At 45.0% G+C, this 15,502-nt stretch overlaps 1 protein-coding gene across 7 annotated transcripts in view; it reads right to left on the reverse strand.

Annotated features, from left to right (window-relative positions):
• The window catches only part of KCTD1 (potassium channel tetramerization domain containing 1), a 322,274-nt gene that overhangs the window by 91,653 nt on the left and 215,119 nt on the right, over positions 1-15,502 (reverse strand). Inside the window, exon 1 of one of the 7 annotated variants that reach the window (XM_069220057.1) lies at positions 2,841-2,861. The exons of 5 other annotated variants lie outside the window; for them this stretch is intronic. Coding sequence is in view for 1 of the 2 variants with exons in the window: in XM_069220055.1 (XP_069076156.1) it covers positions 44-172 (129 nt within the window). In the remaining variant the exon portion in view is untranslated. Of the gene's footprint in view, positions 1-43; positions 197-2,840; positions 2,862-15,502 lie in introns of those variants that run through there. One more of the 7 variants, XM_069220055.1, reaches the window with a different exon arrangement.

The raw sequence follows: 15,502 nt of genomic DNA on the forward strand, positions 1-15,502 counted from the left end.
CAAATCCGAACACCCTCCCTCGGGGGGCCGAGGAGACACTTACCATGTCGTGCCAGACGCACACCTGGCGGGGGTGGGCTGCCTGCTTCAAGCCGTGCCCCGGCTGCGCAGCTCCGCCAGCTCGGCCTGCATCACGGGCGCCCCGGGGCAGGGGCTGTGCCTGTGCGGTCATGTGTGCGCCCGAGGGAGGGAGCCTCCCCCACACGCACACACAAGCACAGGTGAGGCCCCGGGGCGGGAGGAGCAGCACAGAGAGCAGGGCAGGGAGGGACGGCATGGCAGGCGCCAGCGCAGGGAGAGTTATCGGAGCAGGTAGCACCTGGGGCAGAGGGCAGGCGCAAGGTGCAGGGCAGCCGGGTGACAGCCGAGAGAAAATTGGTGATGGGGCTAGAGCAGTAGCAAGAAAATCAGAACCTGGGTCAAACAGGGAAACGGTTGTGGGAATAAAAGGGTAACAGGTGAGCTTAGAAGGAGGCCTGGGAAGGATAACTGAATGCCAAGAGGCAAAGCCACCAAGTGCTGCAGGACGGTCGCAGCAGCGACCAGATAGATGTACAAGGACTGGAAGGGGGGGGGGGGGGGGGGGGGGGGTGTGGACAGAACAGAAGAAAGACGTATGTATGACCGGGAAAATAGTCCGAAATAAAATAGCGAACAGTGGCAAAACCATCAGGAAAGAGGACGAGACAGAAAAAAAACTAGAACGGCAGTCAAAAGAAATGTATAAGAAATGGGTTAAGATAATGCCAAGGACATAAGCAACACGGACCAAGCATGAAGTGGGTGGAAGAATAACAAGACCCAGGTAGTGGAGGAGGGGGGGAACGGACCAGAAGCAAACACTACATGCACAGTTACATTCAGTAAGAGGAAACAGCAGCATTACTGTGTATGCGGGAATCGGTGATGTATATTGAACCAGACAGTGGCGGCTAGGTGCTGGCAGGGGAGGGCTGAATTTACAGCCGCGGCAGTGGCGCCCGGGGCACTCCGAGGCCAGGTAAGCTAAGCCTGCAGAGAGTGGGTTTGCGTCTCTCGCCCTCCGCCTGCCCCTGCGGCGATTGCAAAGACTGCTGGAGAGCAAGGACGACATTTTTCAAATAACTCAAAATCCTGGTGCGACTCCTGGAGCAGTTTGGCCGCAGCATTATAATTGCTATCACCCCGCCAGATCTTTCCTGCATATGCTTTTTTTAAAGCTTGCTTGCAAAAGTGCTGTTATGACCAGAGCAATGCAAAAACACCACAACGTGGCATAACTTAATATAGACATTTGACGTGTAATCTGTATAGTTAGTTTCATGTACTCGCCGTAAATGCAACTATAAATATCCCCTACGCGCCTTGGAATGGATAGATAGGTGTGTGTGTATATGAATCCTCGGAACTTTGCAGGGGCGTGTTCGCAGAAAGTTTAAGAGGCTGGCACGTGTCCCGCCTCGTGCAGTAAGCGACAAAGCCGGAGGTGCAGGAAGGTGGCAATTGTATGGATCTAACGCAGTGTGTTTCGAAGGACAGCACAAACCAGATTAACGTTTCCAGGGGATTTTTGTTAAAACTTTAACAGGTTAAAGACTGCGCACCCGTTAGCGCCCATGTGGTACATGCGCTGGACTACCGATGTCAAACATAAAACATCCATTCCGCATCAATGCGAGTGCTGGCGCAAAACATGAATCAAACTGTAATCTTGTGTCACGCTGCACAGTAGCAGTTTGTTTTTATAGTTGGCATCACCTGCAGTCTATACACGCGTCTTAATCGTCCGCCTTTCAAAGGTAGCGATGGGTCCCTGAAAAGCTGGTCCATCATGAAATTTACCTTGTAGTGCAGCGGGCTCGTCACACGTTGCGTAGACGGGTCACAGCGAGACAGACTCGTGTGTTTTTTCTTTACTAAAATTGTCGCTTCACTTCAGGGTCAAGTGAAAGCTATGGCCTTCGATGAGTTCGTTACAAAGTGACTTTGAAGTTAACAACTCCAGCGGTCCTTGGTGTGGTATTTTTCTTGGAGTGCGCCTCCCATGACATACCCCAGTTTTCGCTCCCTCCTCAATTACTCTGAATTTCCAGTGCAAACACGCTGCTCAGATATCGCGTGCTGTAAACAGCCCCCTCCCCTGTGGAATGTCTTTGACCTGAATGATGTGTTCCACTGAATAGAAAAACAATGGTCTCGAGGGGGCGTCGTGCCTCCTGCTGCCGCCACGAGCATCTACAAAAACAAGGGAGGCAGGAATAATAAACAGCGCGCTGTGAAATGGCACTTGTAAAAGGAGCCGCTCAGCGGGGCAGAGACGCTTATTGGATCCCAGCAGGAAGTGCTGCTCGATTTACTCGCCGGACCACCAGACATTCTGACAAAACGTCCGGACCAGGAACATCGTGAGGGTCACATGCATTGTTAACGAGTGCCCTCCATTCAGCCTGTACCATTATTAGTTTTTTTTATTTTTTTATCCTAGGACGATTGAGTATTTCCAACAAACAGTACAATTCGCGGGAATGGATCTCAGCATGCGCACACACTGTTTAATACATACAGGGTGCTCACAGAAAATTTGCTACATTAGCTGCCACTTTACGGAAATTCACTGCAATTTTGTCCCTACATGCCACGCATTTTCTCCATTAGAATAAATGTCTATGCTTCTTTGAGCCTACCTGGACAGGGACATGATATTCTGTGGTGATGACCCCTCCCACAGGCCTGGACATTCACAGGTAGAATGATATAGAATGGGACACCCCACATTTCAAATAAGGACAGAAATATATTTTTGGCCATCTTTAGGATGCCCAAAACTATTCACAAGCCAAAAAATGTAAGCCCCTAGATACCTTCAAATACGAATCTAATGCTGACGGACAGGCCAATTGGGAGCATCTTGCTTTTTCCATTTGATGACGGTATGCATCAGGCTGTTTGACGTTTGTATTCATTATGTTATGTAGACATCTTCGGGCTTAGAGCAGCTGTCGGGATTATAGAGCAAGGGTAGGTAATGCAGCATGTTAAGCAGTCAATGATCAATTTAAGCACAACGTGCCATGGTACTTTACTCAAATTATTTTAAGATATGGTCATTTATAAAATAGCAACTCCAATGCTGTATAGAATGTTTAAGAAAGCTAGCATTATGAATACTAATTGAGTAATGTAGTCACTGACCATTCATGCTTTATGGCCTGATTAAAAGTTAGGAGGCAATCGAAGATCAACCATTTCAGGAGAACGTGCTAAATACAGAAGACCATCACAACCATTGTACTTTCCTCCATCCAGGGATGCATACAGGGGAATTCCACCAATGGAATGTTCCTCAGATTTATATGTACAGAAATCATAGGATTTTTTGTTTCCAAACAGCTCTGATTCACGTCAATTGGACAGTATCACAGGAACATCATTTTATTAATAGGGTCTGTTTTTTATTCAAGATTAAATTCATTTTTGTCCAAGTACGTAATGCATCAGTAGAAAACAAACCTGCACGCACTTTTAATATGTGCATCACTTTTACTCTGCACATTCTAGATGGTTTTCAAAATCTGATTTCTTGAACTCCTGGTCATGTTTACTCAGCAGTCAATTTACATTAACCCCTTCGCTGCCAGTCCTTTTCCCCCTCAGGTGCCAACCCTTTCTTTGGCTATTTGGGGCAGTTCCCACTTAGGCCCTCATAGCCTTCTGCCCACATAAGCTACCCAAGCCAAATTTGCATCCCTTTTTTCCAACATCCTAGGGATTCTAGAGGTACCCAGACTTTGCTGGTTCCCCTGAAGGAGACTAAGAAATTAGCCAAAATACAGCAAACATTTTGTTTTTTTTCAAACAGGAAAAAAGGGCTGTAGAAGAAGGCTTGTGTTTTTTCCCCTGAAAATGGCATCAAAGAGTTTATGGTGCTAAAATCACCAGCTTCCCAGATTTCAGGAACAGGCAGACTTGAATCAGAAAACCCAATTTTCCAACACAATTCTGGCATTTTGCTGGGACACACCCGATTTTTAATATTTTTTGTGCTTTCAGCCTCCTTCCAGTTAGTGACAGAAATGGGTGTGAAACCAATGCTGGATCCAAGAAAGCTAAACATTCAGCATTCTGAATTCAGCAAGGGGTAATTTGTGTAGATCCTACAAGGTTTTCCTACAGAAAATAACAGCTGAAATAAAAAAATATTGAAATGGAGGTGAAAAAAACCCAGCAATTTTTCTCAACGTTTTACTATGTAACTTTTTCCTGCAATGTGAGATTTTTGAAAGCAATATACCGTTACGTCTGCTCGACTCTTCTGGTTGCAGGTATATGTAGGGCTTGTAGGTTCATCAAGAACCCTAGGTACCAAGAGCCAATAAATGAGCTGCACCTTGCAATGGGTTTTCATTCTATACCAGGTATACAGCAATTCATTTGCTGAAATATAAAGAGTGAAATATAAGTATCAAGAAAACCTTTGTGTTTCCAAAATGCGCACAAGATAATGTGCTGAGAAGCAATGGTTATTTGCACATATATGAATTCCGGGGTGCCCAGAGTAGCATGTGAATTACAGGTCATTTCTCAAATGGATATCTGTTTTACACACTGTCTTACATTTGGAAGGAAAAAATGTAGAGAAAGACAAGGGGCAATAACACTTGTTTTGCTATTCTGTGTTCCCCCAAGTCTCCTGATAAAAATGGTACCTTACTTGCGTAGGTAGGCCTAATGCTCGCGACAGGAAGCGCAACATGGACACACCACATTTTTACATTGAAATCTGACGTGTTTTTTGGAAAGTGCCTAACTATGTAATTTGGCCTCAAGTTCAGCCGACACCTAGGGAAACCTACCAAACCTGGTCATTTTTAAAAACTAGACACCTAGGGTAATCCAAGATGGGGTGACTTGTGGGGCTCTCACCAGGTTCTGTTACCCAGAATCCTTTGCAAACCTCACAATTTGGCCCAAAAACACTTTTTCCTCACATTTCAGTGACAGAAAGTTCTGGAATCAGAGAGGAGCCACAAATTTCCTTCCACCCAGCGTTCCCCCAAGTATCCCGATAAAAATGGTACCTCGCTTGTGTGGGTAGGCATAGTGCCCGCAAAAGAAAATGCCCCAAAAACACTGTGGACACATCAAAATTATCAAATACTAAACTACCCGTTTTTGGGGTGGGGAGGGACCTGCGTTTTTGGTCCTGGGCTCAGCAGCCATATAGGGAAACCTACCAAACCCAAATATTTCTGGAAACTAGACACTGAGGGAATCCAGGGAGGTGTGACATGCGTGGATCCCCAAAGTTTTCTTACCCAGAATCCTCAGCAAACCTCAAATGTAGCTAAACAAAAAAAACACATTTCTGTGTGGGATCACTGACCGGAACAAATTTCCTACCACCCAACGTTCCCCTCAGTCTCCCAAATAAAAATTATACCTCACTTGTGTAGGTGGGCCAAGTGCCTGTGACAGGGAAGAGCCAAATATATTTCAAAATTGAGGGGGAACCAAAGCAGGTCCAAAAGGGCAGTTTGAAAAAAAAACATTTTTATGCTGGCAAGTGGGGCAGAATTTTTATCGCCATAGATGAAACAATACTGGGTGATAGGAATTTTGTGGATTCCTGCAGATTTCGGAAGGTTCCATCACAAAAATGTAGAAAATGTTTGATTTCCAGCAAAGTTGGAGGTTTGCAAGGCATTGTGGGTAAGAAAATGGTGCGGGTGCATGTGAAGCACACCACCCTGGACTCACCTAGATGTTTTGTTTTCAGATGTGTCTAGGTCTTGTGGATTTTTCTACATGGCAGCATCACAAAGTCCAAAAAGTGCAGCCCCCACCATTCCAAGTGGGACGATTTTGAGAGTTAGCCAAGCTCTTGTGGCCTAAATGTAAACCCAAAACCCAAAATAATCAATGTTCTGTTGCTTGCTGTGGGATAAGATGTTTTAGTGAGCGGGGGGAGAGCTGAAAGACTGTTACCCCCTTTTCAGATGGGGTGGGGGCATAACCATGCCCATACTGGTTGGTAGGTACCACCACAACTTTTTTAAAAAAAATCCCTGGCATCTAGTAGACTTTCTGCCCCCCCCGGGTGTCGATCAGGGGTAACTACCCCATCTTTCCACTTGTGGGCAGAACAACTTTGGCCCCATTGTTTTGGGCCCTCTTATTTTGAAGAAAAAAAAAAGTCTCTGGTGGGCTTTCAGCCCCCCCTTGGGGGCAGATGCACATTCCAAAAATAGGCCGATCTGCCCCCCAGGGGGGCATATATGGCCAACAGTAGGTCTGCCCAAGGGCCTGCCCCCCCAAAACAAAACATACACAAACCAATCCCTGGTGCCTAATGGCTTCTGCCCCCCCCCCCTCCAGGGGCAGATCAGCCTAATTAATATATCTCGATCTGGCCCCGGGGGGCCAGAAAAGGCCTAATAAAAAGAAATTGCCACCTGGGGAGCGACCCTTGCGTAATGGGTCGCCCCCCTTATCAATATAAATAAAAATAAAAATCCCTGGTGTCTAGTGGCTACTGATAGGCCCCTCTGCCCCCAGGGGATGCAGAAATGTGTGTTGGAAGGTGGGTCATTAGTTGTGTGGCCTGCACAAGTAACAAGTCCACACACGACCGCCTCTGGGAACCAAACACCCCATTGTAGCGCTTCACTCTCATAAGGTAGCGTTGCAGAGCAGTCTAAGGCTTACTCAAGGGAGGTGGTGTGGGCTAGTAATCCCCATTCACGAGCACACAAGCATGACTCTCAATAAATGATTGTCCAGTCTGTGCTTTTTCTTTTGATAAAGTAAAAGTACATTTATTATTCACATACACTACTCAATACTATGCAACAATCTACAAATATATACAAAGTGATGGAATCACTCTGGGAAAACATTGTGTAATCTCTCATGTCTCCTCAAGGGAGTATATAATACAACAATCCACATGGCAAAACAATCCCCACACCAACATTTGCAATTAAATACTTCCATCTTGCCAAGAGATGACTATCAGTGTCATTATTCAAAGTAGCATAATCAGAGAACATACAGGACCATATTCAAGCAATATAATCATTAGGATTACTTTTAGATTACTCCTAATTGACCAGAGAGTAACAGTTCAATACATTGGGTAATACCAGCCTACACCTCTAGTGGGCACCATACCAGAAGCTGGAACAAAAGTTCACATAAGCTTGTACTCCAAACACCAGTCGAACCCTTGGGGGGTTATCCTTCATTTGTCCCACCCTACCTAGGGTGGGGACAACAAACAATGTTGGGGGGAGGCTGCGCTGCTCCTGCAGCTCCTCCTGTCTATGTTCATGCACTTGGTGGTGGCCCCATCTCCCTGGGACCACCACACGCTGATTTGGGTGTCCAAACTGCGGCCCCTGCCCCGCAAAGCATGCTGGGGGCAGCCGCATAGGGAATGAGCGGCTCTCCCGCTGTGCTGGGGAGAGCCGCTGTGCAGTCATAGTTTACTTTTCCTCCAGGGGGTGCCCGGTCCCACCCGGACACCCCCTCACCATACATGCTCTCCCTCGTTGGAGGGCGGCCCAGGGAGCCCACCCCTGGCCGCCCCCGCTGGCTCCCCGCACAGCTAGCACCTCCGGGTGCTGCCGCGGGAGCCGGCCTGCTCTGTGAGGTCTGCCCGCTCCAGCGAGCAGACGCGGGAAGGCTCGCGGCCAGACGGGCCATTCGGGGAGTGCAGCGGCACTCCCCCCTTCTTCCCGGCAGCTTTGGGGCCCCGGGATGGGGTCCGGGGCCCCTCCTCGTCTTGGCGCGCTCCCCAAGGTCCTCCTCTTTGCCGCAGGGGGCCCCGGGGTCCCTTCCCACTGCGGCGGGGGGGGGGGGGGAGGAGTGCGTGACGGCTCCCCCCCATCAGATAAAAATAGGCCAGGCTTCACGGGGCCCCGAGATGGGGTCCGGGGCCCCTTCCTCTTCTGAGAGGGGGAGTGCGACGGCACTCCCCTTGCTCCTCTTCCTCTTGGGGCAGCCCCTGGGCCCTGGCGGCACAGTCTCGGGCAACTGCGGAGCTCCATGCGCTTCGTAGCTGCTTTTCCAAAGGTTGCCATCATTTTTCCTGTGATATCTCGGGCCCCCAAGGGCCGATTTTTATTATTCTTGTTTCGTTTCGCTCCTGGTGACAAGCCCTTGCCACCAGGAGCACTCTCCTTAGGCCTCCTGGCCTCAAAGGGTCCCAGATCATAGGCAGCCAGTCCCACTGACTCCCTGCGCCAACCTTTCCTCTGGGTTTCCTCTTTTCCTTCTGGGTAGGGCGCTCCCCTTGCGCCAGCCCAGTCCTTCTCCCAACTAGTCCTCGGGGGGGGGGTAAGAGGGCCAGCTTGCCTGGCCCTGGCATTCGCCTCGCTGGCCTGGAATCCTTCGGGGCAGAGTCCCTGCCCCAAGGGCAGTCAGGAGGTTCTTCCTTTCAGTTATCCATGACGCCCGTCTGCAGTCCCAGTGTCCAGCAGTGAAGCACAGCCAAGAGAGAGAGCTCTCCCCTGTGCAGGACCTTTTAAGAGGGGGCGGAAGTGTCCAGCAGGTCTGCACCTCTGGCCTATCCAGATGTGCCACATCACTTCCTTGCCCCTGTCCCCTCCTTCTTGCACTGACTTCTGGGATAGCTCAAAATGGCATCCTCCAGGAGTTAGTTGCCACATGTGCTCTGAAAGTCTAGCCCCTCCTTCCTGACATTCCTCGCAGGGCCTCTCCAGCCTGCTCCTGGCACGGAATGACAACTGGCTGATTGATGCAAGGCTCTGATCAAGCAACTGGACAGAGCAGTAATTGGCCCTAATCCTGAGCAGAGTCAGAGAAAGATGACATCCATGGATGACCCATAAGTCTATTCTCTTTTAACCTACTGCATCATTCTTTTCTTACAGGTTACAGTGTACTTTGGTGTGACTCTGGTCTTGGTGGACCCCAGAGAACTGGAGTTGCACCCTAGGCCCTCCTTTCCCATTGACATTTAATGGTGTATCCCTACAATGTAAATACCTTAAGCACACTGACATTGGCATTGAACTGAGTGTCTCTACAGTGAAAAGACAGTAAGCACACTGACTCTCCCTCACATGTATACACCCCTCTCATGAGACCTACTCCAGGTCACCACCCACTCTGCATAGTTTCTCCTGCACCAGGATTACCCAAGCGCGGTTCTTGGGTTGCGCACACCAGGAATCCTCCTCCCACAGCCCCCACATGGGTGCACATCCATGCACACAGATGTAACCTGCCCGGGGCCTCCTGCCCTTGCCGCGCCACAGCAGCCTTTCCGTAGCACAGCGGCACCGTCAGTAGACCTGCGCAGTCCATTTCACCATGTGTTTACTGTGCGTGAGTCACCTCATAGGAGGCTCCCTCACAGTAAAAAGTCAAAAACCAGGTGGTCAAAAATCGAAAAGTCAGGGCAGACCTGATGGTCAGAACCGTCCTCTAACAAGGTGTAATAAAAAAAAGTACCCCCCTGGGAGCGACGCTTGCCTAAGGGGTCGCTCCCCTCATCAATATATAAAAAAAAACTAAAACATCCTTGGTGCCTAATGGCTTCTGCCCCCCTGGGGGCAGATCGGCCTGATTAATATAGGCCGATCTGCCCCCAGTGGGGGGAGCAGAAATGGGCTTAAATAAAATTCCCCTCATTGGGGAGCAGCCCTTGCCCAAGGGGCCGCTCCCCTCATGTAATTGATTCAAAAAACAAAAAAATCCTTGGTGTCTAGTGGCTTTCTGCAGCACGATCGCTATGCATAGAGAGACATGAAAAGGGAAGGAAAAGTCTTTCCTTCCCCTTTCATGCTTCTCTGCCTCCCATGCTACCTGTACTGAGGAGAAACTAATCAGTTTCTCCTTGGGTCCAACGCAACAGGAGTTGACCTCGGAGGAGGTCAGCGCGCGTTGGGGTACTGATATCAGACGTCACTGGGGGGTGGGTGGTTCGGGGGTGGAAGAGGAAGTGATTCCCCTTCCTGCCCTGGGGGGGTGGGAGGGGAGGCCCTCAGAGGGGTCACCAGCGCTTCCCAGAGGGCCTATACCAGGACGTAATGGTTACGTCTGTGGTGGCTCAGCGCCACGCCACCAGACGTAACCACTACGTCCATGGCGGGGAAAGGGTTAAGTCAATCATCTCATGAAACTTCCAATTGGAGTTTATAATGACAGTCCACACTCATTTTTATTAGGGATGTCCAACAAAAACAACATAAAGACAATGTGGACATAAATCTATACAAATATTTATAAAATTCCTAAGAAAGAATCAATCTAATAAATCATTCTAAGCATTTATTTTCCACAATGTTTTTGATAGTACAACCCTATACACCATTTAAAATATTAATCACACATTTAAACACTCCCCTACATTTTAATATTTCTACAATCATTCATACTGCAGAGGCATAAAACTGCTTGTCAACCTTATTTATTTACTAGGTCTGGGTGTAAATATTTAATTTTGGGTCATCCTCTTTGGTCTACACTGAGTTTTGGCCAAACAGTGCAATTTAGTAGCCTTCATCAGGACACAAACTGTATTGTCATGGATTTAACATTGCCACATTGGCAGCAGAATCTTATAATTAGGAAAATATTATCCACTTTCATCGTTAAATATAACATTTGTTATATGGAAGTTATTTTTACCCACACAAATTACACAGATTTGACACCCATATTGCAGGGTGCTTTTTTTTTTTTTATTTCGCCTTTTCTAAACATGCATGCATCATTGATCATATAACATGATGCAAAACAAAATTCTCCTACTGACTAAACAAAGAAGCGCTGGTAAAGCCAAAAGGACGGGCTAACTGTTCTAAGTCTATGTTAATAGTATAAGTAGATGTCAATGATGTGTGATTCCAGAGGAGTCTTTTTTTGTGTGTATGATTTCTTTATGCAAGGTTAAGTGGGAATATGAATGTATGCTGAATGAAGAGGTGTGTCAAAGTGGCAGACTGAGAAAGAAATCACAAGGCAAAGTGGAAGGGAAAATATAACAAGCATTTGCAATGCAATGGGTCTCATGTTTGCTCGAGTTAGAGCTATTAGCGTTGTAAATTCCTAAATTGACTTTTCTTACCACTTAACATAAATGAAAAGTATAACATCTGACATAAGCAAGTCTATTTGAAGTGACATTTCTGCCATGAGAACAGCGAAGGAGAAACTCAAAAACAAAAACATTTGCTCTAAGTCAAACGTATCAGCAAGTATGCAGTTATCCCTGTAACAGGGTCAGTCTGCAAGGCAGTAACAAAACCTGCCCAAGGAGGGACAAACTTAAATCATTTACCAATGATAAAGGATTTTTGAAAGGCAAGCCTACAAATGAGTGAACGTGATGGGCGTGCAGTGGGTGTGGCTAAAAGCCCACAAGACTTACAACGAGGTCAAAGCGCTTCTGCGCTCGACCTAAAAATGACACCTTTCACTCTCACTGTGTGACATGCTTCACCATATTGGCCTCCTTCACCAGCACACTGTTGGTGCAAGGTATGCTTATTTTGAGTTTGTGACAACTGTAGTTCATAAGTGGTTTAGTGCAGTGAGGATAATGTGTATTAAAATCTTATTAGGCCAGGGGATTGTCACTTACTCGCTGGTGTCTGTCTATACAAGGTTAGGAAGAGGTGTCAAGGTAACTATTAGTTCCCCTGCCTCAATCAGTCACGGTCTTTTTTAAATTGACTTAGGTTTTATCTGTACTTACAGTTTACGGAGTGCGGCCCACAGAGAGGTCCTACATTTAATTAATTGAAATAAAGAACATGTTTAATATTGTCCTACGCTTAATGAGACATTTTAGCAATCCAGATCAGAATCATACTAAATTAAAAGGGAATGCAATAATTCATGCATATCCATTGTTTTTAGTGGAAAACCTTAATTACAAGGTGTCTTCTGCATACACCAAATAGTCCCTGCCAGTTGCTATTTCTCTTGAAGACGACACACCTCATTCATTACAATCAAATTATTCCCTAAAAGCTGGAATCGTACAACTACCATCCAATAGCCCTTGGCAAGCAAATTATTAATCTCAAGTACTATCTATGTTTATTTCAGAGAAGTAACATCATACCTGGCTTTTTGTAGCAAGCCGTTTTGTGAGGTGGCATTGTGCAACCATTTAAAGTATTACTACCAGAAATATTTGTCTTAATAGATTAGTTTGTGTTTTGAAATAATAACATATTTTTGTATTGATTTATGTTTGTAGCATTTGTATATGTTATTTTCTCATACATCCTTTAAAATAAATGTGTAATGTGCTAGTGTGATTTGCCATTCTACATTTTGGTGACAGAGTGTATGTCTTTACATAATGTTAACTCTCCCACTCCAGACATCAGCTCTGGTGTTTCCTTTAATTCATTTCTCTATGCCTGTGCAGTTAAAAAAAAATATAAAGATCTGCCGTCATTCTCATTCTTAGACGTTTGTTTAGAAGGAATATATAAGAGGTAAACTGGTGATGAAAATATGTAAATTAGGCTTTCTGTAGAAACATGGTGTATGCCATTATTTGCAGATATTATCTTTTGGAATACAATGGTTTCAGTCTAGTTAGTACCTATACATTTTTTATATTTAAGTCATTTTTTCTTAAGCTTGTCATTTTATTTGTATTAAATATTTTTGTTGTTGATATTTTAGTGCAGTGAAAACCCAGTATAATTTCATTTAGTACTCTTTTTGTAATGAAGTGTAAACCCTCTGCTATATATAATTTTTTTAGTTTAAAGTATGGGATTAAACCCATATGTTCCCTTCATTATGGTTATAACCAGCTGTATAAAAATAATGCCGTATAGGTAGGTATTATTTCACATATTACTTTGTACATTTGTTTAATTTATTTATACTTTGTAAAAGTTTGTTATTTTTGTTAGTGTTGTGATTTTTTTATTTTTTAGTAGAGAACCAACCAAACCCACATTTTGTTATTACAACAAATTATCCAAATTCTCTGTAGCTCTAATCCACCAGTTATAGTTAACTGAAGTAACTATGACTTATGCCCCCTCCAGGCACAGTGTTGTCAAACATCATTTGAGATGTCATCAGTGATGTTATTGATGCAGTCTTTGTAGAGGACAGTGAGGTGCTATCTGAGGGTGTAAGTATGGTATGGGGAGGACACAAGTTATTGTTACTTCTATTATCTGGTGAATTTCAATTTTTTTGTTTGTTTAACATTTAGTGTTGCAACTGGCATTATCACCTAACTATAACATCAGTTTAACCATTGATTTACTCATTGAATTTCTAAGTTTTTTTTAGTGTAGGTTACAGTCAATATATAAAAAGCCATGCCTATTTGTTTTGTCAAGGGGTGATTGCAGTGTCCATTAATAAACATTTAAATAAGGCATTTGTAATCAAAACCATATTAAAATATATGTGAGACTCTCTCTTTTACACTCAAGTCACACACGCAGCCATAAGACCACTACACTGGATTACTGCATATGCAACCTGAAGATCAAAAGCTCCATCTTGGAAATGTTTAAAATAAGCAATCGCAAATCCGATATGCGAGACATATTGCTGTTGGCAATTTGTTTTCAAAGATGTTGCACAGGAGCACAAGCTGCTGTGCAATACGGCTTAAAGTAATAAAAACAAAGCACTATGGCACGGCCAGCATTGACCACTTAATCACACTTTATTTTTATTCATTTTAAGACATGTTGCACAGCAACCTATGCCTCTGTGCAGTGTTCCTTAAATCAGCCCTAGGGGTAGCAAGCAACCCCCCTCCTCCGGGGGAGGATGTGGCATAACCACCAGAGCTGCTGACTGGGGAACTGGTTTGCGTCTTAGCATCGGCTCAACATCCTGTGATTCTTGGCAAATCACTTAACCTCCCTGTTCTTAATAACCAAAAATGAATGTGTCCTTGTGTAATGTAGCTGGTGCTCATGTAAAGTGCTCCAATACCTTCGGGCCCAGGTAGTGCTAAATAAATCTGCAAAAAAACTAAAATGCAGGAAGAGGATGGAAAATACAGGAGAGGTGAGTGGAGCAAAGAGAACAACATTTGAGGGTGGTGCTGAAAAGCCTAAAAAAAATTAAACTGAAGGAGCATGTGGCAGTGGAAGGACACTGGCCACGGGAATTACAAGAAGACTGATGCCCAGGAGCAAGGAGGAGGCCAGAGGCGAGGAAGAGGTGCCAACCAGTAGGAAGCAGATTTTCTTTTCCCCTTCCCAAGAGATTCCGCAAGCACATCATAAATGGTGTGCAGGGGAAGCTAAAAACTATAACATTTTCCTTGGGTCACTTTATATAGACCACAGTAAGCATAGTTTTTTTTTTTTTTTTTGGTACGTATTTCTGAAAGGCCAAAGTACTCCCTTCAGCCTCTCACACATAAAAACCCCCCAAAAAAACAACAACAAAAAATGGTGGTGGTGCCCGTTCCCAGATTTGGTTTGGGCACCATCATGCATGAAAATATACAGTATTTACATTAGCCCACAAAGGCATTAAAGGGTGCTTCTTCGCCAAATCAGTGAATAATAAATGAGCATCTCAGTTGTTAATTTATTATTCTTTATACATATATATATATATATATATATATACACACACACACACATATATACATTTATAGTTATATTGTGGTTGTCCTGGTTCCACCTAGGACACCACAGCTTCCTTTTTTGGGGTGAGGCTGACCACTTTGTGTTTTTTGGTAGGTGCCCTGGTGCCCATCCTGGGCATCCACATGTTCCTAATTTGTTGGGGGCCTTGAGGAGAGCCCCAGGACCACTGCTGCTTCTTCTAGAGGTCGCCAAACTCCCCCCAAAAAATCGTGAATATAGACGATGTATTAGGCCCCTGTGTTTTGCCCAAGGCTCGGCTGGGGGGGGGGGGTAGGAGGGGAGGTTGGGTGCCACATGCTCCCCTCTGCAAAAACAAAAAAACAATGAATCAACCCTCCGAGCCTACCAGGGAGGCATTATTACTGTAAAGGGAGAAACCACACTTTTTTTTTTTTTTTTTGATGGGGCATCAGATCAGCAGTCCCATTAACAAAACATAACATTTTTGGCCTGAAAACTAAAGTCCTAAAATGGCTTCTGCCACATCTTTGGTGATGTGGTGGCAGCCAATCAAATCTTCTCATGATCGGCCCACTCTGCAGATCATCCTCGGTGTGAAATATACAATGTTTCTGAATCTTAATTTCTCAAAACGTAATGAACATATTTACACCATATTAAAAAAAACAAAAAACTTTTTTTTACCAAAATTTAGCTTTCTGGCATTTGAAGAAAAAATGAATGAGGAAAATGCATTCTAGATCCCCCCCCTTTTTACTCAGCTCCTGCTTGACAGATCACGTTGAAAATTCCCTCAAACTGTGCCAAATGTATACACACACAAAAAATGCTTATCCTGTGGAAACATGGTCTATAACTACCCTGTGACACTATGCTTGCCCCTGTGAAAATAATAATAATAATATATATAGTCACTGAAACAACCGAAGGTGAAA

This window comes from Pleurodeles waltl, chromosome 2_2 (assembly GCF_031143425.1).
Source record: "Pleurodeles waltl isolate 20211129_DDA chromosome 2_2, aPleWal1.hap1.20221129, whole genome shotgun sequence".
Classification (NCBI taxonomy): Eukaryota; Metazoa; Chordata; class Amphibia; order Caudata; family Salamandridae; genus Pleurodeles; species Pleurodeles waltl.